Here is a 27,554-nt window from a genome sequence, read left to right on the forward strand (position 1 = left end):
TATCACATGCTTTCGTGCTTTACGCCCCTCCCTCTCCAACTCTGAACGCCGTCCGTGTGGTGCCGTGAAGAGGCAGATCGATCCACCGAAGTGCACACGAATGGAGGCGACTGCAGCAAAACAGCGCAAAAACAAAAACAGAGCACAAGACAGGACGGACGTGGCTGGGTGGGGTGCCAGCGACAGAGTGATCGCTGGACCATACGGGGGAACGGCGTTGCCTTTCGATTAGCCTTTCTCTGTATGTGTCAACGCGTGTGCCACGTCCGTCGGCTGAGTGAGGGGGGAGGGAGGATGCATCTGCACCCCTTCCTGGTTCTTTTTCCTCGTGCCGCTGCACGTCACCGTGCGCAGCTCACGTCGCTCTCCTCGCCACACCTTCCTGCATCTCCCTGCGCTGGCTGATCACCGCAGTGCTTTTTGCTTGTTTTTGCACCGATACACGGTCACGTATCCCGCCACCTCTACTCTCTCGCTCTCTCTCCCTCTCTCCATCCAAAAAATCGCCACACTCGCCCAACCCTCTCGACGTCCCCCTTCTCCGCCCCTCTTCACCCGCGTCTGTGCCTACCTCTGCGCGCGGTCCGTTGACGCACCTAACGACGGGCCTAAGACCACAGCGCAACCACCATCGCGAATACGATAACCAAAGGCCGCTGTTTCTACCACCGCCCCAGCTACCGCTGACGTAGGTGTTGCACCGCTCTTCTCCGTGAGCGTTTCTCCCTCATCCCGCTCTCCTTCTCTTTACGCCTCGCTCCAAACCTCCTTCGTCATGTCTCCACAGACCGCTTCAGCGCCCAAGGCGCCGGCGCCGCCCCTCCCGCTCTGGCAGACGCTTGGCGTGTCAGGCTTCGCCGGCATGTTTGGCTGGTGCTTCACGCACCCCTTCGAGATGTGGAAAAACACGGTGATGATGGCGGCGCCCGGGACAAGCCAGCTAGATTCCTTAAAGGCGACGGCGCGGAAGGGCTTCTACACAGGTCTGTCTAGTGGCCTGATGCGCCAGTTGATCTACACAACCGCCCGTCTGGGCTTCTACCCGAGTTTTCGCGATGGCATCCTGGAGGGTGAGGTTGCGCTGGGGCTGAAGAGGTCCGCGGACCCTGCTGGCGCGACGGCGCTCGACCGCGCTCTCGCCGGCGCGTCTGCTGGCGTCTTTGCCTCCTTCCTGTCCTCTCCGGTGGAGGTGTGCCTGGTTCTGCAGACCACGAGCAAAGGCAAGGAGAGGCTGTCCATGCTGCAGGCCTGCAACAGTGTTCTGAAGAGCCGCGGTGTGACTGGGCTGTGGAGCGGCTTTGGCGCTCTGGCGTCGCGTGCGGCGCTGGTGGGCGTGTCGCAGGTGGCGGTGCACGACCAGGTGCTGACGATGTTGCGCAAACGCAACGTGAAGCGCGCGGACCCGCTCGGCGACAACGTCGTCGTCAACATCGCGAGTGTGATCACAGCCTTGTTCTGCAGCATTGTGACGATGCCGATGGAGGTGGCGCGTGTGCGGATGTCGGCGGAGGCAAAGCTCAGCGCTGGTGCGGAGCGGAGGTACCACAACGTTGTGCAGTGCATTGGCCGCATCTTCAAGGAGGAGGGTTTGCTGGCCATGTACGACTCGTATCTGCCGTACTTTTCTCGCTGCGCGTCACAAACGGTTATTTGCTTCTTTGTGATCGAGTACTTGACGCGTGAGCTGCGTGAGCGGCAGAAGGCGAAGACGAACCTCATCAAGTGACCCCATCGGGAGCGTTCAGCACGGGCGCGGTTGGGATGGGGAGAAAGCGGATGCGCCACCGTGCGCGCGGACGTGAGGATGTTGGACGGACGAGTGGCGATGGACTCGATCGTTGGGGGGGGTTAGCTGAGTGAGGGGGAAGAGGGAGGAAGGACATGCGCGCTGGTGTGCACAGTTACTTGTGCGCTATTTGCTCCCCCGCTCATGTCCGTCACTGAGAATTCGCATTCTAACGAAGTTGTGTGCGTGTGTCTCATCTTTTCGTTGATAGTTTCTTCCTCCTCCCTTGTCTTGCTCCTCCCCCTCTCCACGAACACTTGCTACCTCACCCTCTGTCCCTCCGTGGCTGCATTAGCCATCCGACAGGCTCTGCGTACGACCTCCTCCCTCTTCACTCACACACGCAGACGCAGGCACGCTCCTCCGCTCGTTTTTTGTTTTGTGACTATTCACTGATCTGCAAGCGTTCTTTGGTTCTCTCTTCTTCTGCCGGACGTCGTCCCTCCCCGCCCTCACCTCCCACTCTGCCATCTTTTCTTGCCTCTATTCTTTTCGTCGTTGCTTTGTTGCTGTGAGGGGGTGGGTGGTGGGAGGCTGGATACAGCACGCTTGACTGGATGGGTGGGGTGCTGTGGTGGGTGTGACGGGGTGGGTGGTGGTGGTGGCGACGGTGATGGCTGCGCTGGCAGAGGCGGCGGCCCCTTTTCCGTTCTCTTGATTCTCTGCTCTTTCGCATATCGTTGCCACCGCTCTCTCCATTGTTTCTGTGCGGCTCTGCAGGTACAACCATGGACAAGCATCTCCCTCTCCCTCCGTGCGTGCATTCTTGTGTGCGAGCACGGCAGTGCTCTTTTCGTTCTCGCTCATGTGCGTGTGTGTGTGTGTGTGTGTGTTGAGCTGGGACTCGTACATGAGGCGTATCCCGGCGACCACTGCTGCCGTTGTCTCTGTCTCTCTCTGCTGCTTGCATTCTTGTTTTCGACAACTTATTATCACAGACGGGACACGTTGGGAAAGAAGAAATTGAGGGCACGGGAGGGGTGCGATGGGGGGTGAGGGGGCATGCTGGGGAGGTGGGGCAGGCCGCTGGGGGCGACCGTGATGCCACTTGCTCCAGGTGCAGGCCATGCGCGTGCGATTGCCAGCTTCTTCGACTTGCCCCGTATGGCTGCTGCTCTTCATCCCTTTCCGGCCCCCACCACGGCTTGACAAGTGACGGCCGCCCGCTCTCTCTCCCGTACATCAGGCTACTGCTGAAGGATATCACATGCTTTCGTGCTTTACGCCCCTCCCTCTCCAACTCTGAACGCCGTCCGTGTGGTGCCGTGAAGAGGCAGATCGATCCACCGAAGTGCACACGAATGGAGGCGACTGCAGCAAAACAGCGCAAAAACAAAAACAGAGCACAAGACAGGACGGACGTGGCTGGGTGGGGTGCCAGCGACAGAGTGATCGCTGGACCATACGGGGGAACGGCGTTGCCTTTCGATTAGCCTTTCTCTGTATGTGTCAACGCGTGTGCCACGTCCGTCGGCTGAGTGAGGGGGGAGGGAGGATGCATCTGCACCCCTTCCTGGTTCTTTTTCCTCGTGCCGCTGCACGTCACCGTGCGCAGCTCACGTCGCTCTCCTCGCCACACCTTCCTGCATCTCCCTGCGCTGGCTGATCACCGCAGTGCTTTTTGCTTGTTTTTGCACCGATACACGGTCACGTATCCCGCCACCTCTACTCTCTCGCTCTCTCTCCCTCTCTCCATCCAAAAAATCGCCACACTCGCCCAACCCTCTCGACGTCCCCCTTCTCCGCCCCTCTTCACCCGCGTCTGTGCCTACCTCTGCGCGCGGTCCGTTGACGCACCTAACGACGGGCCTAAGACCACAGCGCAACCACCATCGCGAATACGATAACCAAAGGCCGCTGTTTCTACCACCGCCCCAGCTACCGCTGACGTAGGTGTTGCACCGCTCTTCTCCGTGAGCGTTTCTCCCTCATCCCGCTCTCCTTCTCTTTACGCCTCGCTCCAAACCTCCTTCGTCATGTCTCCACAGACCGCTTCAGCGCCCAAGGCGCCGGCGCCGCCCCTCCCGCTCTGGCAGACGCTTGGCGTGTCAGGCTTCGCCGGCATGTTTGGCTGGTGCTTCACGCACCCCTTCGAGATGTGGAAAAACACGGTGATGATGGCGGCGCCCGGGACAAGCCAGCTAGATTCCTTAAAGGCGACGGCGCGGAAGGGCTTCTACACAGGTCTGTCTAGTGGCCTGATGCGCCAGTTGATCTACACAACCGCCCGTCTGGGCTTCTACCCGAGTTTTCGCGATGGCATCCTGGAGGGTGAGGTTGCGCTGGGGCTGAAGAGGTCCGCGGACCCTGCTGGCGCGACGGCGCTCGACCGCGCTCTCGCCGGCGCGTCTGCTGGCGTCTTTGCCTCCTTCCTGTCCTCTCCGGTGGAGGTGTGCTTGGTTCTGCAGACCACGAGCAAAGGCAAGGAGAGGCTGTCCATGCTGCAGGCCTGCAACAGTGTTCTGAAGAGCCGCGGTGTGACTGGGCTGTGGAGCGGCTTTGGCGCTCTGGCGTCGCGTGCGGCGCTGGTGGGCGTGTCGCAGGTGGCGGTGCACGACCAGGTGCTGACGATGTTGCGCAAACGCAACGTGAAGCGCGCGGACCCGCTCGGCGACAACGTCGTCGTCAACATCGCGAGTGTGATCACAGCCTTGTTCTGCAGCATTGTGACGATGCCGATGGAGGTGGCGCGTGTGCGGATGTCGGCGGAGGCAAAGCTCAGCGCTGGTGCGGAGCGGAGGTACCACAACGTTGTGCAGTGCATTGGCCGCATCTTCAAGGAGGAGGGTTTGCTGGCCATGTACGACTCGTATCTGCCGTACTTTTCTCGCTGCGCGTCACAAACGGTTATTTGCTTCTTTGTGATCGAGTACTTGACGCGTGAGCTGCGTGAGCGGCAGAAGGCGAAGACGAACCTCATCAAGTGACCCCATCGGGAGCGTTCAGCACGGGCGCGGTTGGGATGGGGAGAAAGCGGATGCGCCACCGTGCGCGCGGACGTGAGGATGTTGGACGGACGAGTGGCGATGGACTCGATCGTTGGGGGGGGTTAGCTGAGTGAGGGGGAAGAGGGAGGAAGGACATGCGCGCTGGTGTGCACAGTTACTTGTGCGCTATTTGCTCCCCCGCTCATGTCCGTCACTGAGAATTCGCATTCTAACGAAGTTGTGTGCGTGTGTCTCATCTTTTCGTTGATAGTTTCTTCCTCCTCCCTTGTCTTGCTCCTCCCCCTCTCCACGAACACTTGCTACCTCACCCTCTGTCCCTCCGTGGCTGCATTAGCCATCCGACAGGCTCTGCGTACGACCTCCTCCCTCTTCACTCACACACGCAGACGCAGGCACGCTCCTCCGCTCGTTTTTTGTTTTGTGACTATTCACTGATCTGCAAGCGTTCTTTGGTTCTCTCTTCTTCTGCCGGACGTCGTCCCTCCCCGCCCTCACCTCCCACTCTGCCATCTTTTCTTGCCTCTATTCTTTTCGTCGTTGCTTTGTTGCTGTGAGGGGGTGGGTGGTGGGAGGCTGGATACAGCACGCTTGACTGGATGGGTGGGGTGCTGTGGTGGGTGTGACGGGGTGGGTGGTGGTGGTGGCGACGGTGATGGCTGCGCTGGCAGAGGCGGCGGCCCCTTTTCCGTTCTCTTGATTCTCTGCTCTTTCGCATATCGTTGCCACCGCTCTCTCCATTGTTTCTGTGCGGCTCTGCAGGTACAACCATGGACAAGCATCTCCCTCTCCCTCCGTGCGTGCATTCTTGTGTGCGAGCACGGCAGTGCTCTTTTCGTTCTCGCTCATGTGCGTGTGTGTGTGTGTGTGTGTTGAGCTGGGACTCGTACATGAGGCGTATCCCGGCGACCACTGCTGCCGTTGTCTCTGTCTCTCTCTGCTGCTTGCATTCTTGTTTTCGACAACTTATTATCACAGACGGGACACGTTGGGAAAGAAGAAATTGAGGGCACGGGAGGGGTGCGATGGGGGGTGAGGGGGCATGCTGGGGAGGTGGGGCAGGCCGCTGGGGGCGACCGTGATGCCACTTGCTCCAGGTGCAGGCCATGCGCGTGCGATTGCCAGCTTCTTCGACTTGCCCCGTATGGCTGCTGCTCTTCATCCCTTTCCGGCCCCCACCACGGCTTGACAAGTGACGGCCGCCCGCTCTCTCTCCCGTACATCAGGCTACTGCTGAAGGATATCACATGCTTTCGTGCTTTACGCCCCTCCCTCTCCAACTCTGAACGCCGTCCGTGTGGTGCCGTGAAGAGGCAGATCGATCCACCAAAGTGCACACGAATGGAGGCGACTGCAGCAAAACAGCGCAAAAACAGAAACAGAGCACAAGACAGGACGGACGTGGCTGGGTGGGGTGCCAGCGACAGAGTGATCGCTGGACCATACGGGGGAACGGCGTTGCCTTTCGATTAGCCTTTCTCTGTATGTGTCAACGCGTGTGCCACGTCCGTCGGCTGAGTGAGGGGGGAGGGAGGATGCATCTGCACCCCTTCCTGGTTCTTTTTCCTCGTGCCGCTGCACGTCACCGTGCGCAGCTCACGTCGCTCTCCTCGCCACACCTTCCTGCATCTCCCTGCGCTGGCTGATCACCGCAGTGCTTTTTGCTTGTTTTTGCACCGATACACGGTCACGTATCCCGCCACCTCTACTCTCTCGCTCTCTCTCCCTCTCTCCATCCAAAAAATCGCCACACTCGCCCAACCCTCTCGACGTCCCCCTTCTCCGCCCCTCTTCACCCGTGTCTGTGCCTACCTCTGCGCGCGGTCCGTTGACGCACCTAACGACGGGCCTAAGACCACAGCGCAACCACCATCGCGAATACGATAACCAAAGGCCGCTGTTTCTACCACCGCCCCAGCTACCGCTGACGTAGGTGTTGCACCGCTCTTCTCCGTGAGCGTTTCTCCCTCATCCCGCTCTCCTTCTCTTTACGCCTCGCTCCAAACCTCCTTCGTCATGTCTCCACAGACCGCTTCAGCGCCCAAGGCGCCGGCGCCGCCCCTCCCGCTCTGGCAGACGCTTGGCGTGTCAGGCTTCGCCGGCATGTTTGGCTGGTGCTTCACGCACCCCTTCGAGATGTGGAAAAACACGGTGATGATGGCGGCGCCCGGGACAAGCCAGCTAGATTCCTTAAAGGCGACGGCGCGGAAGGGCTTCTACACAGGTCTGTCTAGTGGCCTGATGCGCCAGTTGATCTACGCAACCGCCCGTCTGGGCTTCTACCCGAGTTTTCGCGATGGCATCCTGGAGGGTGAGGTTGCGCTGGGGCTGAAGAGGTCCGCGGACCCTGCTGGCGCGACGGCGCTCGACCGCGCTCTCGCCGGCGCGTCTGCTGGCGTCTTTGCCTCCTTCCTGTCCTCTCCGGTGGAGGTGTGCCTGGTTCTGCAGACCACGAGCAAAGGCAAGGAGAGGCTGTCCATGCTGCAGGCCTGCAACAGTGTTCTGAAGAGCCGCGGTGTGACTGGGCTGTGGAGCGGCTTTGGCGCTCTGGCGTCGCGTGCGGCGCTGGTGGGCGTGTCGCAGGTGGCGGTGCACGACCAGGTGCTGACGATGTTGCGCAAACGCAACGTGAAGCGCGCGGACCCGCTCGGCGACAACGTCGTCGTCAACATCGCGAGTGTGATCACAGCCTTGTTCTGCAGCATTGTGACGATGCCGATGGAGGTGGCGCGTGTGCGGATGTCGGCGGAGGCAAAGCTCAGCGCTGGTGCGGAGCGGAGGTACCACAACGTTGTGCAGTGCATTGGCCGCATCTTCAAGGAGGAGGGTTTGCTGGCCATGTACGACTCGTATCTGCCGTACTTTTCTCGCTGCGCGTCACAAACGGTTATTTGCTTCTTTGTGATCGAGTACTTGACGCGTGAGCTGCGTGAGCGGCAGAAGGCGAAGACGAACCTCATCAAGTGACCCCATCGGGAGCGTTCAGCACGGGCGCGGTTGGGATGGGGAGAAAGCGGATGCGCCACCGTGCGCGCGGACGTGAGGATGTTGGACGGACGAGTGGCGATGGACTCGATCGTTGGGGGGGGTTAGCTGAGTGAGGGGGAAGAGGGAGGAAGGACATGCGCGCTGGTGTGCACAGTTACTTGTGCGCTATTTGCTCCCCCGCTCATGTCCGTCACTGAGAATTCGCATTCTAACGAAGTTGTGTGCGTGTGTCTCATCTTTTCGTTGATAGTTTCTTCCTCCTCCCTTGTCTTGCTCCTCCCCCTCTCCACGAACACTTGCTACCTCACCCTCTGTCCCTCCGTGGCTGCATTAGCCATCCGACAGGCTCTGCGTACGACCTCCTCCCTCTTCACTCACACACGCAGACGCAGGCACGCTCCTCCGCTCGTTTTTTGTTTTGTGACTATTCACTGATCTGCAAGCGTTCTTTGGTTCTCTCTTCTTCTGCCGGACGTCGTCCCTCCCCGCCCTCACCTCCCACTCTGCCATCTTTTCTTGCCTCTATTCTTTTCGTCGTTGCTTTGTTGCTGTGAGGGGGTGGGTGGTGGGAGGCTGGATACAGCACGCTTGACTGGATGGGTGGGGTGCTGTGGTGGGTGTGACGGGGTGGGTGGTGGTGGTGGCGACGGTGATGGCTGCGCTGGCAGAGGCGGCGGCCCCTTTTCCGTTCTCTTGATTCTCTGCTCTTTCGCATATCGTTGCCACCGCTCTCTCCATTGTTTCTGTGCGGCTCTGCAGGTACAACCATGGACAAGCATCTCCCTCTCCCTCCGTGCGTGCATTCTTGTGTGCGAGCACGGCAGTGCTCTTTTCGTTCTCGCTCATGTGCGTGTGTGTGTGTGTGTGTGTTGAGCTGGGACTCGTACATGAGGCGTATCCCGGCGACCACTGCTGCCGTTGTCTCTGTCTCTCTCTGCTGCTTGCATTCTTGTTTTCGACAACTTATTATCACAGACGGGACACGTTGGGAAAGAAGAAATTGAGGGCACGGGAGGGGTGCGATGGGGGGTGAGGGGGCATGCTGGGGAGGTGGGGCAGGCCGCTGGGGGCGACCGTGATGCCACTTGCTCCAGGTGCAGGCCATGCGCGTGCGATTGCCAGCTTCTTCGACTTGCCCCGTATGGCTGCTGCTCTTCATCCCTTTCCGGCCCCCACCACGGCTTGACAAGTGACGGCCGCCCGCTCTCTCTCCCGTACATCAGGCTACTGCTGAAGGATATCACATGCTTTCGTGCTTTACGCCCCTCCCTCTCCAACTCTGAACGCCGTCCGTGTGGTGCCGTGAAGAGGCAGATCGATCCACCGAAGTGCACACGAATGGAGGCGACTGCAGCAAAACAGCGCAAAAACAAAAACAGAGCACAAGACAGGACGGACGTGGCTGGGTGGGGTGCCAGCGACAGAGTGATCGCTGGACCATACGGGGGAACGGCGTTGCCTTTCGATTAGCCTTTCTCTGTATGTGTCAACGCGTGTGCCACGTCCGTCGGCTGAGTGAGGGGGGAGGGAGGATGCATCTGCACCCCTTCCTGGTTCTTTTTCCTCGTGCCGCTGCACGTCACCGTGCGCAGCTCACGTCGCTCTCCTCGCCACACCTTCCTGCATCTCCCTGCGCTGGCTGATCACCGCAGTGCTTTTTGCTTGTTTTTGCACCGATACACGGTCACGTATCCCGCCACCTCTACTCTCTCGCTCTCTCTCCCTCTCTCCATCCAAAAAATCGCCACACTCGCCCAACCCTCTCGACGTCCCCCTTCTCCGCCCCTCTTCACCCGCGTCTGTGCCTACCTCTGCGCGCGGTCCGTTGACGCACCTAACGACGGGCCTAAGACCACAGCGCAACCACCATCGCGAATACGATAACCAAAGGCCGCTGTTTCTACCACCGCCCCAGCTACCGCTGACGTAGGTGTTGCACCGCTCTTCTCCGTGAGCGTTTCTCCCTCATCCCGCTCTCCTTCTCTTTACGCCTCGCTCCAAACCTCCTTCGTCATGTCTCCACAGACCGCTTCAGCGCCCAAGGCGCCGGCGCCGCCCCTCCCGCTCTGGCAGACGCTTGGCGTGTCAGGCTTCGCCGGCATGTTTGGCTGGTGCTTCACGCACCCCTTCGAGATGTGGAAAAACACGGTGATGATGGCGGCGCCCGGGACAAGCCAGCTAGATTCCTTAAAGGCGACGGCGCGGAAGGGCTTCTACACAGGTCTGTCTAGTGGCCTGATGCGCCAGTTGATCTACACAACCGCCCGTCTGGGCTTCTACCCGAGTTTTCGCGATGGCATCCTGGAGGGTGAGGTTGCGCTGGGGCTGAAGAGGTCCGCGGACCCTGCTGGCGCGACGGCGCTCGACCGCGCTCTCGCCGGCGCGTCTGCTGGCGTCTTTGCCTCCTTCCTGTCCTCTCCGGTGGAGGTGTGCCTGGTTCTGCAGACCACGAGCAAAGGCAAGGAGAGGCTGTCCATGCTGCAGGCCTGCAACAGTGTTCTGAAGAGCCGCGGTGTGACTGGGCTGTGGAGCGGCTTTGGCGCTCTGGCGTCGCGTGCGGCGCTGGTGGGCGTGTCGCAGGTGGCGGTGCACGACCAGGTGCTGACGATGTTGCGCAAACGCAACGTGAAGCGCGCGGACCCGCTCGGCGACAACGTCGTCGTCAACATCGCGAGTGTGATCACAGCCTTGTTCTGCAGCATTGTGACGATGCCGATGGAGGTGGCGCGTGTGCGGATGTCGGCGGAGGCAAAGCTCAGCGCTGGTGCGGAGCGGAGGTACCACAACGTTGTGCAGTGCATTGGCCGCATCTTCAAGGAGGAGGGTTTGCTGGCCATGTACGACTCGTATCTGCCGTACTTTTCTCGCTGCGCGTCACAAACGGTTATTTGCTTCTTTGTGATCGAGTACTTGACGCGTGAGCTGCGTGAGCGGCAGAAGGCGAAGACGAACCTCATCAAGTGACCCCATCGGGAGCGTTCAGCACGGGCGCGGTTGGGATGGGGAGAAAGCGGATGCGCCACCGTGCGCGCGGACGTGAGGATGTTGGACGGACGAGTGGCGATGGACTCGATCGTTGGGGGGGGGTTAGCTGAGTGAGGGGGAAGAGGGAGGAAGGACATGCGCGCTGGTGTGCACAGTTACTTGTGCGCTATTTGCTCCCCCGCTCATGTCCGTCACTGAGAATTCGCATTCTAACGAAGTTGTGTGCGTGTGTCTCATCTTTTCGTTGATAGTTTCTTCCTCCTCCCTTGTCTTGCTCCTCCCCCTCTCCACGAACACTTGCTACCTCACCCTCTGTCCCTCCGTGGCTGCATTAGCCATCCGACAGGCTCTGCGTACGACCTCCTCCCTCTTCACTCACACACGCAGACGCAGGCACGCTCCTCCGCTCGTTTTTTGTTTTGTGACTATTCACTGATCTGCAAGCGTTCTTTGGTTCTCTCTTCTTCTGCCGGACGTCGTCCCTCCCCGCCCTCACCTCCCACTCTGCCATCTTTTCTTGCCTCTATTCTTTTCGTCGTTGCTTTGTTGCTGTGAGGGGGTGGGTGGTGGGAGGCTGGATACAGCACGCTTGACTGGATGGGTGGGGTGCTGTGGTGGGTGTGACGGGGTGGGTGGTGGTGGTGGCGACGGTGATGGCTGCGCTGGCAGAGGCGGCGGCCCCTTTTCCGTTCTCTTGATTCTCTGCTCTTTCGCATATCGTTGCCACCGCTCTCTCCATTGTTTCTGTGCGGCTCTGCAGGTACAACCATGGACAAGCATCTCCCTCTCCCTCCGTGCGTGCATTCTTGTGTGCGAGCACGGCAGTGCTCTTTTCGTTCTCGCTCATGTGCGTGTGTGTGTGTGTGTGTGTGTTGAGCTGGGACTCGTACATGAGGCGTATCCCGGCGACCACTGCTGCCGTTGTCTCTGTCTCTCTCTGCTGCTTGCATTCTTGTTTTCGACAACTTATTATCACAGACGGGACACGTTGGGAAAGAAGAAATTGAGGGCACGGGAGGGGTGCGATGGGGGGTGAGGGGGCATGCTGGGGAGGTGGGGCAGGCCGCTGGGGGCGACCGTGATGCCACTTGCTCCAGGTGCAGGCCATGCGCGTGCGATTGCCAGCTTCTTCGACTTGCCCCGTATGGCTGCTGCTCTTCATCCCTTTCCGGCCCCCACCACGGCTTGACAAGTGACGGCCGCCCGCTCTCTCTCCCGTACATCAGGCTACTGCTGAAGGATATCACATGCTTTCGTGCTTTACGCCCCTCCCTCTCCAACTCTGAACGCCGTCCGTGTGGTGCCGTGAAGAGGCAGATCGATCCACCGAAGTGCACACGAATGGAGGCGACTGCAGCAAAACAGCGCAAAAACAAAAACAGAGCACAAGACAGGACGGACGTGGCTGGGTGGGGTGCCAGCGACAGAGTGATCGCTGGACCATACGGGGGAACGGCGTTGCCTTTCGATTAGCCTTTCTCTGTATGTGTCAACGCGTGTGCCACGTCCGTCGGCTGAGTGAGGGGGGAGGGAGGATGCATCTGCACCCCTTCCTGGTTCTTTTTCCTCGTGCCGCTGCACGTCACCGTGCGCAGCTCACGTCGCTCTCCTCGCCACACCTTCCTGCATCTCCCTGCGCTGGCTGATCACCGCAGTGCTTTTTGCTTGTTTTTGCACCGATACACGGTCACGTATCCCGCCACCTCTACTCTCTCGCTCTCTCTCCCTCTCTCCATCCAAAAAATCGCCACACTCGCCCAACCCTCTCGACGTCCCCCTTCTCCGCCCCTCTTCACCCGCGTCTGTGCCTACCTCTGCGCGCGGTCCGTTGACGCACCTAACGACGGGCCTAAGACCACAGCGCAACCACCATCGCGAATACGATAACCAAAGGCCGCTGTTTCTACCACCGCCCCAGCTACCGCTGACGTAGGTGTTGCACCGCTCTTCTCCGTGAGCGTTTCTCCCTCATCCCGCTCTCCTTCTCTTTACGCCTCGCTCCAAACCTCCTTCGTCATGTCTCCACAGACCGCTTCAGCGCCCAAGGCGCCGGCGCCGCCCCTCCCGCTCTGGCAGACGCTTGGCGTGTCAGGCTTCGCCGGCATGTTTGGCTGGTGCTTCACGCACCCCTTCGAGATGTGGAAAAACACGGTGATGATGGCGGCGCCCGGGACAAGCCAGCTAGATTCCTTAAAGGCGACGGCGCGGAAGGGCTTCTACACAGGTCTGTCTAGTGGCCTGATGCGCCAGTTGATCTACACAACCGCCCGTCTGGGCTTCTACCCGAGTTTTCGCGATGGCATCCTGGAGGGTGAGGTTGCGCTGGGGCTGAAGAGGTCCGCGGACCCTGCTGGCGCGACGGCGCTCGACCGCGCTCTCGCCGGCGCGTCTGCTGGCGTCTTTGCCTCCTTCCTGTCCTCTCCGGTGGAGGTGTGCTTGGTTCTGCAGACCACGAGCAAAGGCAAGGAGAGGCTGTCCATGCTGCAGGCCTGCAACAGTGTTCTGAAGAGCCGCGGTGTGACTGGGCTGTGGAGCGGCTTTGGCGCTCTGGCGTCGCGTGCGGCGCTGGTGGGCGTGTCGCAGGTGGCGGTGCACGACCAGGTGCTGACGATGTTGCGCAAACGCAACGTGAAGCGCGCGGACCCGCTCGGCGACAACGTCGTCGTCAACATCGCGAGTGTGATCACAGCCTTGTTCTGCAGCATTGTGACGATGCCGATGGAGGTGGCGCGTGTGCGGATGTCGGCGGAGGCAAAGCTCAGCGCTGGTGCGGAGCGGAGGTACCACAACGTTGTGCAGTGCATTGGCCGCATCTTCAAGGAGGAGGGTTTGCTGGCCATGTACGACTCGTATCTGCCGTACTTTTCTCGCTGCGCGTCACAAACGGTTATTTGCTTCTTTGTGATCGAGTACTTGACGCGTGAGCTGCGTGAGCGGCAGAAGGCGAAGACGAACCTCATCAAGTGACCCCATCGGGAGCGTTCAGCACGGGCGCGGTTGGGATGGGGAGAAAGCGGATGCGCCACCGTGCGCGCGGACGTGAGGATGTTGGACGGACGAGTGGCGATGGACTCGATCGTTGGGGGGGGGGTTAGCTGAGTGAGGGGGAAGAGGGAGGAAGGACATGCGCGCTGGTGTGCACAGTTACTTGTGCGCTATTTGCTCCCCCGCTCATGTCCGTCACTGAGAATTCGCATTCTAACGAAGTTGTGTGCGTGTGTCTCATCTTTTCGTTGATAGTTTCTTCCTCCTCCCTTGTCTTGCTCCTCCCCCTCTCCACGAACACTTGCTACCTCACCCTCTGTCCCTCCGTGGCTGCATTAGCCATCCGACAGGCTCTGCGTACGACCTCCTCCCTCTTCACTCACACACGCAGACGCAGGCACGCTCCTCCGCTCGTTTTTTGTTTTGTGACTATTCACTGATCTGCAAGCGTTCTTTGGTTCTCTCTTCTTCTGCCGGACGTCGTCCCTCCCCGCCCTCACCTCCCACTCTGCCATCTTTTCTTGCCTCTATTCTTTTCGTCGTTGCTTTGTTGCTGTGAGGGGGTGGGTGGTGGGAGGCTGGATACAGCACGCTTGACTGGATGGGTGGGGTGCTGTGGTGGGTGTGACGGGGTGGGTGGTGGTGGTGGCGACGGTGATGGCTGCGCTGGCAGAGGCGGCGGCCCCTTTTCCGTTCTCTTGATTCTCTGCTCTTTCGCATATCGTTGCCACCGCTCTCTCCATTGTTTCTGTGCGGCTCTGCAGGTACAACCATGGACAAGCATCTCCCTCTCCCTCCGTGCGTGCATTCTTGTGTGCGAGCACGGCAGTGCTCTTTTCGTTCTCGCTCATGTGCGTGTGTGTGTGTGTGTGTGTTGAGCTGGGACTCGTACATGAGGCGTATCCCGGCGACCACTGCTGCCGTTGTCTCTGTCTCTCTCTGCTGCTTGCATTCTTGTTTTCGACAACTTATTATCACAGACGGGACACGTTGGGAAAGAAGAAATTGAGGGCACGGGAGGGGTGCGATGGGGGGTGAGGGGGCATGCTGGGGAGGTGGGGCAGGCCGCTGGGGGCGACCGTGATGCCACTTGCTCCAGGTGCAGGCCATGCGCGTGCGATTGCCAGCTTCTTCGACTTGCCCCGTATGGCTGCTGCTCTTCATCCCTTTCCGGCCCCCACCACGGCTTGACAAGTGACGGCCGCCCGCTCTCTCTCCCGTACATCAGGCTACTGCTGAAGGATATCACATGCTTTCGTGCTTTACGCCCCTCCCTCTCCAACTCTGAACGCCGTCCGTGTGGTGCCGTGAAGAGGCAGATCGATCCACCAAAGTGCACACGAATGGAGGCGACTGCAGCAAAACAGCGCAAAAACAAAAACAGAGCACAAGACAGGACGGACGTGGCTGGGTGGGGTGCCAGCGACAGAGTGATCGCTGGACCATACGGGGGAACGGCGTTGCCTTTCGATTAGCCTTTCTCTGTATGTGTCAACGCGTGTGCCACGTCCGTCGGCTGAGTGAGGGGGGAGGGAGGATGCATCTGCACCCCTTCCTGGTTCTTTTTCCTCGTGCCGCTGCACGTCACCGTGCGCAGCTCACGTCGCTCTCCTCGCCACACCTTCCTGCATCTCCCTGCGCTGGCTGATCACCGCAGTGCTTTTTGCTTGTTTTTGCACCGATACACGGTCACGTATCCCGCCACCTCTACTCTCTCGCTCTCTCTCCCTCTCTCCATCCAAAAAATCGCCACACTCGCCCAACCCTCTCGACGTCCCCCTTCTCCGCCCCTCTTCACCCGTGTCTGTGCCTACCTCTGCGCGCGGTCCGTTGACGCACCTAACGACGGGCCTAAGACCACAGCGCAACCACCATCGCGAATACGATAACCAAAGGCCGCTGTTTCTACCACCGCCCCAGCTACCGCTGACGTAGGTGTTGCACCGCTCTTCTCCGTGAGCGTTTCTCCCTCATCCCGCTCTCCTTCTCTTTACGCCTCGCTCCAAACCTCCTTCGTCATGTCTCCACAGACCGCTTCAGCGCCCAAGGCGCCGGCGCCGCCCCTCCCGCTCTGGCAGACGCTTGGCGTGTCAGGCTTCGCCGGCATGTTTGGCTGGTGCTTCACGCACCCCTTCGAGATGTGGAAAAACACGGTGATGATGGCGGCGCCCGGGACAAGCCAGCTAGATTCCTTAAAGGCGACGGCGCGGAAGGGCTTCTACACAGGTCTGTCTAGTGGCCTGATGCGCCAGTTGATCTACGCAACCGCCCGTCTGGGCTTCTACCCGAGTTTTCGCGATGGCATCCTGGAGGGTGAGGTTGCGCTGGGGCTGAAGAGGTCCGCGGACCCTGCTGGCGCGACGGCGCTCGACCGCGCTCTCGCCGGCGCGTCTGCTGGCGTCTTTGCCTCCTTCCTGTCCTCTCCGGTGGAGGTGTGCCTGGTTCTGCAGACCACGAGCAAAGGCAAGGAGAGGCTGTCCATGCTGCAGGCCTGCAACAGTGTTCTGAAGAGCCGCGGTGTGACTGGGCTGTGGAGCGGCTTTGGCGCTCTGGCGTCGCGTGCGGCGCTGGTGGGCGTGTCGCAGGTGGCGGTGCACGACCAGGTGCTGACGATGTTGCGCAAACGCAACGTGAAGCGCGCGGACCCGCTCGGCGACAACGTCGTCGTCAACATCGCGAGTGTGATCACAGCCTTGTTCTACAGCATTGTGACGATGCCAGTGGAGGTGGCGCGTGTGCGGATGTCGGCGGAGGCAAAGCTCAGCGCTGGTGCGGAGCGGAGGTACCACAACGTTGTGCAGTGCATTGGCCGCATCTTCAAGGAGGAGGGTTTGCTGGCCATGTACGGCGCCTTCGCACCTTACTTCTGCCGGTGTGCGATACACACAATGATATGCTTCTTCACGATAGAGTACGGTACGCGCACGATGAGGGAGCGCTGCTAGGGCATGGCGCTGTTTTGGCTGCGTGGGTGTAGGGAGAGGGAGCGATGCAGGAGTACGCGCTGTGTTACGTGAGGGAGGAAAGCTAAGGGCCGAAAGGTAAGGGTGATGGGGGTGCTGCTGGCCAGCCCAGCGGGCGGCTGTGAGGTGTCGGACGGGTGGTGTATGTATGGCGTTCGGTATCGTTCACTTTGGGAGGTTCTCCTTCATTTCACTGGCTGGTATCCTCACCATGCTGATGGCGGTTGTGTGTGTGGGGTGCTTTCTTCACCGCCGAGTCTGTGTGGGCGCAGCGCAGATCTGCTCCTTCGCCAGCCGTCATGCACGTGTCCATGAGCGGAAGAGGAGTCGTTGCTGTTCGCGGTTCCTCTTTTCGACGACATGCACTCGCAGATAGGGACAGACACATGTGCACAGATGACGGTGTACTGCGTTCGTGGCCCGAGATGTGCGAGCCAACGGATCAATATCGAAACGTTTTTTCCCTTTGTTTGGAGTCTTCTGAGCGCAGCGCAGCGATGGAGGTAAGATTTCCAACGCGGACACATACACAGGCACGCGCTGTGATCCACAGAAGTATGTGTGTGTGTATGTGTGTCGGGTAGATGGGCCCCCCAAATGCAATGGAGGTGACTTGGGAAGACAGAGAAGTAATTTATGAACACGCACAGATCACGCGCTTCTATGCGATAGAGCTTCCCCTCCGCACCTACGCGTATCCACATATCCGAGAAGAGCAGGACAGCACTGATTTTTTTCTTTGTACTGCGCGCAGCAGGGGAGGGGGAGGCACATGCGTGGTTCAGTATGCTTGCTGTATGTCGGTACTTTGCACGGATCTGTATTGAGCCACACCCGCCATGACTCGATGACGGCGTCTTCCGAGCACTTGTATGGTCCTCTTTTTGTTCTTGTATTCCCTCTCTGTTCGCGTGCACGCTGAGCTGAGCTTAATGCTTCGTTCGCCTCTTGCTCGCTCTCGCGTGTGCGCCTGCGTCTGTCTGCCTGTTTGTATGTTTGCGCACACACACACACACACAAACACATACACTCACACACATGTGACCCAATATCGATGTCGGATGTCGTTTCTTGTGTTTATGAGCGATTCTCTTGCTTTGTCTCTCTCGTACTCCATACATGTATATGTATACCTAAATACACACAGGTAGATGCGTACACATGTATGCATACATATACTGATATATGAATATCTGTACATATATCTATCTCTATATATATATATCGATATAGATATATAGATATCTAGGCGAAGGAAACGCAGAGGTAGCGACCAAAAAAGACAAAAAGACAAAAACTAAAAGAAAACCCTGAGCAATGTGGCGCATGGTAGGCAGAACGGCGAACCTGCTGATTTGATGGAGGTTGTGGGCTGGTGACTCTTTGTTTGCGCGCTTCCTTCGTGTTTATGCGTAGGCCACCACCCTCAACGTTCTACTCGTCTTGTTCGTTCCCTCCCTCTCTCTCTTACTCCACACATTATTCTTTTGCATTGATTCTGCACGTATCCCTCAAATACGTCTTCCCCCCTGCATGTTGCTATTGATGTACGTGCTCAGCAACTTGAAAACGTTCTTACTATTATTATTGTTATTCTCTCTCACACACGATGGTGCGTGTGCGTGCGTGTGTGCTCATTAGGCGACCGCATGCCTGCCTTTCTCTCCACCACTTCACGCCCCTCCTCCTCCTCTCTCTCTTAAGGCAATGAGTTGGTGTGGTGAAGGTCAAGGTGTGCGTATGGGCGATAGAGGAAGAGCGCAAAGCAGGGGGGGGGCGGAGGCGGGGAGGGGGAGTGCTGAGTGAGGTGAGAGTCTTGGATGGAGAGGGTACTGAGAGCCAGAGACATGGAAATGAAGCGCAGAACGCACCACAGCAAACAACGCAGACCAAATTGGCACACACTCACGCACGCACACAACTCTCGGCTAAAGAAGGGGCTGAGACGCGGCAGCTTATCGTGTGCAAAATGAAAAAAAAATACACCAAATAGCTAAGGCAACAAGGTCAGAGAAGACGAAGAAGAGTGTGCAGAGTGCGTATGAGGACGCATTCGAAGACGACTTCTCCTCTGCACTCTTTCTGCGCGCCGGGTGTGTCTGTGGCTTCGTTGTGTGACTTCGTGTACTTCGATGTGCCCCTATCCTCCCCTCCCCCTGTAGCTCTGCTCGAGACTGCAACAAAAGCTGGAAACGAAAGCACTGCGAACCGCGACCTTATTCTCCCTCTTGCTCTCGCTGACATCTCTACGCAGCTTGACTTTCCCTTCCCTTCTCCTTCCCACCTCCCTACTTCGAACGACTGCACACACACACACACACACACAGGAGGGAGGGGAAGGGATGGGGAGGATGTCTTTACAGCACAAAACGAGGACATGAAAACAAACGTGGAATATGGTGGCAAGGCGGGCGGGCCTGCGCCCTTCCCCCTCCTCCTCCCTCCCTCCCCACCTCTGCTGCGTACGAGATTTTCCCATCTCGCTGAATTGCACGGTGGCTCGCTGACATGGGCAGCTGTCCCGCCATCCGTTCCATTTTGAGAAGCTGTCTAGGGGATCGTTTGAACGCGCAAGAGCATGCGTTTGGCACTCGACATGTGCGCCGTCGCGGTTGCACTCGCACGTGGCGTACGTGAGGTGATTAGAAGTCCTATGCTTCGCACTTGCCCCACTTGTGTTTCCCCCCTTCCCTAATGACAGGAAGGGGGGAGGCACACCCCTCAGTGCGTGGTATCGAAGGGTCCGGTAACCTCACCATGTGAGGCGAAGCCAAGCAGCAGCAGCAGCAGCAGCCCTCTACCCCCCCTGCCGGTGCCGAACCACTTCTGGCGGTGACAAGGTCAAGCACCAACGACGTAAGGGTCGTCAGAGCGCTGCACTGCCTTACTGGCGTAGGGGGGGGGCCTGAGTGCCACCCCGAGGGGGATGCACACCAGGTGTGGTGAACCGGCATGATGGGGGAGAGCCGCTGTGAGGCGACCTGCGGAGCAGAGTCTGGGTAGAGTTCGAGCTCGAGGCTGAGGCTGTGCTCAGGTGGCTGAGTTGACGCAGCGCTGTAAGGCGCGTGTCCCCAGGACTGCTTGACACGACGCGATGGCGCCTGCGACGGTCCCGGGGTGGGGTGTTGGGGGTCGAGTGGCGTTGGACCTCGTGCTGTACGGCAGCGACATGGGCACGATTTATGAACACAGACAAACAGCTGCTTTCCTTCCTCTTTTTGGTTCTCTAACCAGGATATCGGCACTCATTGCTGCTTCCTCCCCCCTCTGTCACCGATCTCACAAGGGAACTCATGCTGATGCTGGCGTAGTAAGGACATCGAGAAGTGAGAGAGATAATACGCCATTAAGAAAAACCCGTAGCCCCCCATCCATTCACACTGCAACAATGACCTTCTCGCCAACAGCGACGCCGCACGCCGCGTCGACAGGCGCTTCTAGCGAGAGTTTAGGCGTATATCGACGCTACCCTGCACCGGAGACGGTGCAGCTGCCCGTTAAGGCTGCCGCCCTCACTACCACCGCCACCAGTACGGCAGGTGTGTCGTCGTCGCCGTTGTCCTCGACGGGTGCATGCAGCGGCACTGAAGCTACGGCGGTTGCGCCTGAATTGACCACTTGCGTCTCGCTCCGGCTGCGCTGGGGTGTGCAGGCGACGGAGCTCCGCAGACTGTATGAGATGCACAAGGACGCGTACCCTATCAGCTACACCGCCTCCTACTACGAGTGGATGCTGGACCACGATGCCTGTATGGGCTTGGTGGCACTGGTGGCCCAGGAGACGTACCGCGAGTGGGTACAACGCTGGAGGGAGACGGAGGGCAATACACCGAAGACGGTGACCACGCAGACGGCACGTGCTGCGTCGTCGTCGTCGTCGCCTTCGTCCGCTTCCACAGCACCGCCGGTTCCGCCACCGGTCTCTCAGTGCAGCATGACTGCTGAGGCTCTGCAGGAATGCGCGCAGGTAGAGAGCATCATCGCGGAGCAGGAGCGCATTGCTGCTCGAAAGGCGGTCGATAATGCTCACAAGAGCACAAGATCGTTGCACAACAGCGACGGCAGCGACTCGGCAGCACACACTGTGGTGGTGGGTTTTATCATTGGCCAGATCGCCTACGCACGCCACGACGCAGGCCACCTTCTCTCGAACCCCACTGCCTACATCGGCTCTTTCGCTGTCGACCCACCCTTTCAGACCTGCGGCGTGGGGCATGCGCTGTTGCAGCGCTTCGTCACGTACGTGACGCAGCAGCGCCCCGTGTACGCGCAGGACTACTTGCACTATGACAAGCGGAAGCTGATTGCGCTGTTGGCGGCCGCACAGGTCAAGAAGCGCAAAGCAGGGGCGGAGACGCTACTCGGCGGAACCGCTGCGTCTGCCGCGGGTGGCACATGCGAGGACGGCGGCGATGGCAGTCGGCACAAGAGGGATGCTCCATCAGGCGGGCCTCTGCCGCCGTCGATCTCCCCTGCTGCGCCGTCCCAGTCATCGAGCCCCGCTCAGGCCCACTCCTCCATCTTCCAGAATCTCCTCACGTACCTGCCAGAGCTGCAGAGCTGGATCGAAGATCGGCAGGCACGCCTCCGACTGCGGAATTGTGGCCTGACCGAAGAAGAGATTGACGCGCGGCGCTTCCGTGATCGACTGGCGCCAGATGTGCTCACAGACGAGGAGGTGGACGAGGTGCGCCGTGAGGCGCGTTGCTTCGTTGTCCAAACCGGTGTGCAGGACGTCTGGCTGCACTGTCTGCCTGGTAACCTCCAAGCTACCGCCTTCTACGCCCACCGCGGCTTTGTGCTGCACCGCGTGCTGAAGGCGTACTACGACATCGGCGGCGCTCCATACGATGCCCTCCTCCTGCATTATGTCTGCGGAAGGGATGGGCCCGCTGCCTTGCCAGGTGCGTCAGCAGAACTCTCCTCCACAGTGGCGGACGACACGCCGGGGGAGACGGACCGTGTGGTAAACCGGGTGGAAAACTGTGCGGCGCCGGAGGAGGGTGCGGCCAACCCGGATGGCGCCGCTCCCTTGACCGCGGCAGCGCATGCGTCTTCTTTGCCACCGCCACCGTCCTCATTGACGGGTCTGCGCCGCCGCCGTGGAGCATCACGGGTAAGGGAGGTCAGCGGCCCGACAGCAGCCGCGGCTGCTTTGACTGAGGCAGACAAGGCCGCCATTCCAACCCCCACCCCCGCCACCCCCGCTACTGCGGCAGACGCACCGGCGGAGAAGGCCACGCCGGCGAAACAGATCTCTCTGCAGACGGCCTTGTGGCTGTCTCCTCGGACGTACCCCATGGTGGCTGATATCATCCTGCTCACAGCGGAAAAGGGTCAGGAGGAGTGGCGACGACGCACCGATCCAAAAGGCTCTGGCGATGAGACACAGCAGCGGCTAGGGTGGTGGGAAATGGCACGCGAGGTTGTCTTCGTCACCAACGCCTTTGGGCTGCTATGTGCGGTGCTATGGCTTGCCTACAACGTTGTGGTGGAGGGAAAGGTGCTGTAGAGCGCGTAAAAGAGGGTGGCGATGCTGAAAGCGCGCGACCGTGCCTGCAGGACGTGGGCGTGTTCACTAGCTTGCGCGCTGCCGGCGGCGGCTCCTCGGAGGATGGGAGAATGAGGCGCTGGACGTTGCCCCCCCCCCCCCCCCCCCCCCGCACTCGGTCGAGCTGCTGGCGCATGCATCCGTTCAGCCAGCCTAAAGGCAACCAAAAAAAAAAACAGCTACGAGGACCGCCCAATCGGCGAACAGGTAATGATTCGAAGCGTGTATATGAACGCCGTCTCAGTTGTTTGTTCTTCTCCCCCCTCCCTCTCTCACATGAAGGTCGACATGCGGGGCCGCCGCGCACAGGTGATGTCGCGATACGTATGCGGGTAGCGAGGATAAAGCGCGCCAGGAATGGCGAACATATGCTTCGCACTCTCCACAACCCCACTCCCTCATAGAGGCACATGCCTTCGTCGCGGTGCCCTCTTCCCTCCTGCACCCTCGAACCCACTTCAACGTCTTGCAATGCCCTTCTCTCTCTCTCTTTGGTCATGCATGCTCCACTTCGCGTGGCTCTTTGGGCGACTCCCACCGCGGCCGGTACCCCCCACCCCCTCCCCCTTTTTGCACGTCTGCCGACGTCACCACGCCACTGCCACACGCGCTCCTCTTCCCCGCTAGTCGAAACGAGAAGAGACGGAGTGCGAACAGACAAGAGCAACGCCAACAGCAAAGTTTGTGTTGCGTGTGACGATACATACGAAGGGAGAGACTCCTTCCCTGGAGAGCGCGTGCGTCTCTCTCTTTTTCTCTTCGTCGTCTTCTGCTCTCCGCCCCGCCACATCGTCTTCGCATTTCCTCTCCGTGCGCGTCTGCATGCGTGCGTCTTGGCGTGCGCGTGCCGCTCCTCTCCTTTCCTTGTTCTTTTGCCCCGTTCCCTGCGGTTTTGCCTGTTTCTGTACATCCTTTCCTTTTCTCCTCCGCCGTTTGGTCTGATGCCGTCCGGCGTTGCCCCGTCCTTCACTGGCCAGCCGCCACCCTCGCTCTTGGAGGCGCCTCACATAAGCGACAAGAGCACCCCGCCAGCGGTGCTCTCTCGGGCCAATGTCACCAAGAACTCACCGCCGGCGAATTCTAATCACATGAAGCAGATTGCGCGTGTGAGGCTGAACCCAACGACGCGCGTCGCCTCGATGCCAATGTCGTCGGTGCCGCCGTACGCTGGCATGCCTTCGGGCAATGGCTTTCGGGCCAGCTTCATGCCGCGCGCCATGACAAACACGCCTATCTCCGCGCCACAGACCCACCGTGACGATCACCAGGTGGTAAAGGCCGTGCAGGCGGCCTATGAGAAGACGGAGGCTCACCTCAAGGCGATCGAGGCTAAGCTGAATTTCCTGCACGAAGAGATGCAGCAAACGGCGCCGCCGACGACGTCGCGCGAGGCACCGACAGAGGCGCTGAACAGCAACGCGACAGCCCAGAATGCGCTCGACTTTCTCGCCCCCATCGCGACAACCGGTGCCGCAGGCAGCAAGGCCGCGGCGAATCATCATCTGCAGCCGATTCCGTCTGCAATGGCGACGTCGCTCCCGCCGGTGCCACTGACACCGGCGTCGAGGTCGACCGAAGTAGCGAGGTCGAAGGCATCCGCTGTTGCGTCAGCCGTCGTGGAACCCCCCGCCACTGCTGCGGCTGCTGCACCAGCCACCGCGAAAGCTGACGGGCAACGTGACCCGCTACATCCTCACTTCTTCGACGACGCTGACATGCTCGACAGCCCCAACGCCAGCATCGGCAGCGACTCGTCTTCGAGTGACTCCAGCGACGGCAGCAGGGATGCAGGTCACGCGTTACCGAATGGTGCGCGGCACAGCTTCGGAAAGCCAGCGCGCCCACCCGCCCAGACGCCAGCTGCGGCTACAGACTGCAAGGAGCCCAGCAACAGGACAGCGACTCCGGTGCGGCAGAGAGTCGACCTCAAGGGTGTCTCGCATGCGAACGCGCGGTCCTCGGCTGACGCCGCCAGTAATTGCCGGGGGATGAGGTTCAGCGAGGGAGGTGAAAGAACGAGGACCGCAAACGCCTTTCCTGCTTCGCTGCCGTCGACCACGCCGCCAGCCGACAGGGGTTCCATCTGGGGCACCGGAGAGACAGGCGAGGTAGTGGCAGTGGGTCGTGAGTTTCGCCAATTCTCCAGCCAGGCGAGCACGATGCCGGATGCGAAGGCGTGCTTCTTGGTTGGAGCGTCTGGCAACCACGCGTCCGACAACGCCCAGACTGTCGACCGGCTCAGGAGCGTGACGCGCCGCCAAGCTAACGTCGTGAAGCACGTACGAGAGAGCTTCTTCGCGCCAATCCCACGTTTCGATGATGTGCTTCCGCGCAACAAGGCGGGCCTGTTCGACAAGCACGACTTCGAGAAGCTACTGCTACCCGGCGCGCCGTGCTCATGGCTGTGCTGTGCGTCGCTGGCCATCAGCTACGTGTCAGGGGTGCCGACGCCCGTGGAGAAGGTGCTGCGTGCAAACCGCATGGGTGTGCACTACATTTCCTTGCCTACCATCACGCTGGCAGAGCTCTTCGACGTTGTGAACGACTACATCCACATCTGCTACCACCGCACGGCGGTGCATAATGGCAGCTGCACGGAGGACGAGTTCGAGGACGACGAGGAGGCGGCGCGGTGTCTGAGTGAAGACGAATTAAGGCAGCTGGTGCACATTCACTGCGAAATGGCCACCTTCGACAAGGAGGTGCTAGACCCGGAGTCTGGCGAGGACATGCAGGGCGTGGGCGAGCATCCGCCCATCACGAACCCGACGCAGCTTCGCAAGGAGCTGCTGCTGCACCTTGAAGAAGAAAAGTCGATGTACATTTTCTACTACAACCCACATGTGCTGGAGCAGGCCCAGCTGCGGCTGCGCAGCAACCAGTGCGACACCGAGGAGGAGGCGGCCGCGATCATGGCGACCGCCCGCTTTTCCGCCAACGCGGCCGGCCTGTTCGGCATTCTGCTGGACTTTGACCCGGTGGGTCACGAAGTGAAGGTGTTGACACCGTACCTTTCTGCGGAGCAGCATCCGCTGCACTTCAAAGGCGACGAGGGCGTGGCGAGCGAGGACGAGGAGATGGGCCACGCGCGGCACAACATTCGCCGTTTCGCCAGCACCTTTTCGAACCTCGTGATGGAGGAGCAGCAGGTGAGCCTGCACGCACTCTACGAGTCGGTTCACCCGGCGGACAAGTACTTGCGCCTCTCGCGCGGTTTTGTGCGCGTCTTCAAGAGTGAGTCTTTCCCGCCAAAGGTGCCGTCCATATTTCCACTCTTTGTGCTGGACGGCAGCAGCGCCGGCGGCCTCATGACAAGCGTGCTGGACGTGAAGATTGCGCCGCACGTGCTGGGCCTCGCCATGCTGCACCACCTCTCGGTGACCTTCCTCCTGACGGACTCAGCGCGTCGCAGGCAGAGTAGCCACAATCTGCTTGGCAAGACGAACGTGTGCGATGTCAAGCTGCGCGGCATTCCGCTGACGAAGGTGTGCCAGCAGCTGCGGCTGCCGCTGTCCATGATCGTGTGTGAAAGCAACAAAGGCTCCATCGAGACGGCATACGTGTGGTATCACGTCTTTCTCCAGCAGCTGCAGATCGACCATGAGGTGCGCATCGGCCTCATCCTACCTTCCCGTCGCGACGGCGCCGCGGATGGGCAGCCCAACATCACCGATAGTGAGTTTGTCCATCATCTGCAGCTCATGGTCGAGTCGAAGAGCGTGATGCTCATCAGCTTCAACATCGACATCGCCCTGAACGTGCGCATCGATGCCAGGAGTGATCCGGCGCACTTTGCGATCGTCATCGGCGTGGATGAGGAGCGCGGCTTTGTGCGGCTGGCGGACGTGAACGTGAAGCGGTTCCGCAAGACGTGGCACATCCCGATCTCGCGCCTGTACAACGCCGTCATGGGCTATGGCTATATTGTTGCTTCCAAGAGCAGGAAGATCATCAAATCCCTAAAGGGGCAGCATTTCCACGAGAACGCGCTTCAGTGTGCGCGCAACTTCCTACCCCCGCCAACTCCGGCGGCGTATCAGCGATTCGAGTACCCGTCCTGCCCGTACCCGCTGACCGTGCTGGCTGATGCCGTAGAACGATTGGGCTTTGCGGGTACCAACGTGGAGCGCTTTCTCAACTTCTGCGGCTTCCATATCTCCTACTTCTTATCACCGAATATGCCGCTCGAGGGGGCCGCGTTTGTGATCCAGAACTACTCCCACTACGCCCTCGATGACGCCGTGAGCGTGACGACGACGCACTACGACTTCTACGAGGGGAACCCACCTCCTACAGAGGAGGCTGCTGAGACGGGCGGGACGCCCACATACCCGGTGCGTTCAGAGGCGGACCTACTGGAGTCGATTCAGTACGCCATCGCCGAGCCTGACAAGCGCAAGCTGATCGTCAAGTACGATGTGAGTGTTCTGCAGGCGGATGAGACCGTGTGGAACGGTAACAGTGGCAACAGCTTCGCCTTTGTCATGGACTACGTGGCGTCGAAGAGGATGGTAGTGCTCTCTGATGCGAGCCCGTCCTCCTTCTACCGCTCTTTCGCCTGCCCCTTGGCGGTGCTCTTCAACGCCGTGTGCAGCTGGGACAGTGTCAGCCTCCGTGCACACGGGACAATTCTGCTGACAACGGAGGTGACGCAGGAGTCGGTGTACGAGGACACGAAGGGCTACGACATGGCGCACGCCCTCGTGCATCACCCCTTCAAGCCCATGTTTTCAGCGGTCTGCTCCTGCCTGGCTCTCGCGTCGACGGAGATGATGATGAACATCGAGACCCCCAGGCTTCTCGGCGGCGCCCCGATCAGCTTCGAGGGTGATAAAAGGAAGTACAAGCGCTACAACAACATATTTTCCGCCGAGGATTTTCTTTACGCCCTGCCCTCCTTCAGCGTGTGTGAATGGCGTACGCAGGCGGTGGACATCCAGGACATCGGCAGCATGGCCAATAGTGCGTTCGCGACGCTGAAGCTGCCGCTGCGCGCCGTGGATGTGCTTCAGGAGCAGGGGTCCGACTCTAGCACTGACCCGAAAGCGCTGCTGCACGCCTGCAGCGGTATCAGCGGTCTACAGACTATCACCCTCGTCGCCTACGATGCGGGGATGCTGCACGGCGCTCCAGGCTCATCCGCGGGCCTTGTGAACCGTGTGCGCTGTTTCGACGACGAGAACGAGGAGGCGACGGCGAAGCAGATAGTGCCAGGCGCGCCGAAGAAAAGTGTGGGCTCCGTGCAGTTGCTGGAGGGCGACCCGTGCCGCTGGGGCGCGTGCTTCGAGCGCTCTGCCGAGGAGCTAATGCGCGCCATCAAGGGCATCTATCGCGTAGAGGAGGCCATGTGA

General features: G+C 60.0%; 8 protein-coding genes across 8 annotated transcripts; all 8 read left to right on the top strand.

The window, feature by feature from the left end:
- Nucleotides 1–775: 775 nt before the first annotated feature.
- Nucleotides 776–1,726, top strand: LMJF_18_1270 (conserved hypothetical protein; the record flags this gene model as incomplete). Its single annotated transcript, XM_001682482.1, has 1 exon — nucleotides 776–1,726. The coding sequence occupies one exon, from the start codon at nucleotides 776–778 to the stop codon at nucleotides 1,724–1,726; it is 951 nt and encodes a 316-aa protein (XP_001682534.1).
- A 2,036-nt stretch (nucleotides 1,727–3,762) lies between these two features.
- LMJF_18_1275 (conserved hypothetical protein) lies at nucleotides 3,763–4,713 on the top strand (the record flags this gene model as incomplete). Its single annotated transcript, XM_001682483.1, has 1 exon — nucleotides 3,763–4,713. The coding sequence occupies one exon, from the start codon at nucleotides 3,763–3,765 to the stop codon at nucleotides 4,711–4,713; it is 951 nt and encodes a 316-aa protein (XP_001682535.1).
- Nucleotides 4,714–6,747: 2,034 nt separating this feature from the next.
- LMJF_18_1280 (conserved hypothetical protein) lies at nucleotides 6,748–7,698 on the top strand (the record flags this gene model as incomplete). The annotated part of the gene is made up of 1 exon (XM_001682484.1): nucleotides 6,748–7,698. The coding sequence occupies one exon, from the start codon at nucleotides 6,748–6,750 to the stop codon at nucleotides 7,696–7,698; it is 951 nt and encodes a 316-aa protein (XP_001682536.1).
- A 2,034-nt stretch (nucleotides 7,699–9,732) lies between these two features.
- Nucleotides 9,733–10,683, top strand: LMJF_18_1285 (conserved hypothetical protein; the record flags this gene model as incomplete). The annotated part of the gene is made up of 1 exon (XM_001682485.1): nucleotides 9,733–10,683. The coding sequence occupies one exon, from the start codon at nucleotides 9,733–9,735 to the stop codon at nucleotides 10,681–10,683; it is 951 nt and encodes a 316-aa protein (XP_001682537.1).
- Nucleotides 10,684–12,720: 2,037 nt separating this feature from the next.
- On the top strand, nucleotides 12,721–13,671 carry LMJF_18_1290 (conserved hypothetical protein; the record flags this gene model as incomplete). The annotated part of the gene is made up of 1 exon (XM_001682486.1): nucleotides 12,721–13,671. One exon carries the CDS (start codon nucleotides 12,721–12,723, stop codon nucleotides 13,669–13,671), a length of 951 nt encoding a protein of 316 aa, XP_001682538.1.
- Nucleotides 13,672–15,707: 2,036 nt separating this feature from the next.
- LMJF_18_1300 (conserved hypothetical protein) lies at nucleotides 15,708–16,634 on the top strand (the record flags this gene model as incomplete). Its single annotated transcript, XM_001682487.1, has 1 exon — nucleotides 15,708–16,634. The coding sequence occupies one exon, from the start codon at nucleotides 15,708–15,710 to the stop codon at nucleotides 16,632–16,634; it is 927 nt and encodes a 308-aa protein (XP_001682539.1).
- A 3,112-nt stretch (nucleotides 16,635–19,746) lies between these two features.
- LMJF_18_1310 (conserved hypothetical protein) lies at nucleotides 19,747–22,164 on the top strand (the record flags this gene model as incomplete). The annotated part of the gene is made up of 1 exon (XM_001682488.1): nucleotides 19,747–22,164. One exon carries the CDS (start codon nucleotides 19,747–19,749, stop codon nucleotides 22,162–22,164), a length of 2,418 nt encoding a protein of 805 aa, XP_001682540.1.
- A 980-nt stretch (nucleotides 22,165–23,144) lies between these two features.
- On the top strand, nucleotides 23,145–27,554 carry LMJF_18_1320 (conserved hypothetical protein; the record flags this gene model as incomplete). Its single annotated transcript, XM_001682489.1, has 1 exon — nucleotides 23,145–27,554. One exon carries the CDS (start codon nucleotides 23,145–23,147, stop codon nucleotides 27,552–27,554), a length of 4,410 nt encoding a protein of 1,469 aa, XP_001682541.1.

The sequence above is a fragment of the Leishmania major genome, chromosome 18 (genome assembly GCF_000002725.2).
Source record: "Leishmania major strain Friedlin complete genome, chromosome 18".
In the NCBI taxonomy this organism is placed as follows: domain Eukaryota; phylum Euglenozoa; class Kinetoplastea; order Trypanosomatida; family Trypanosomatidae; genus Leishmania; species Leishmania major.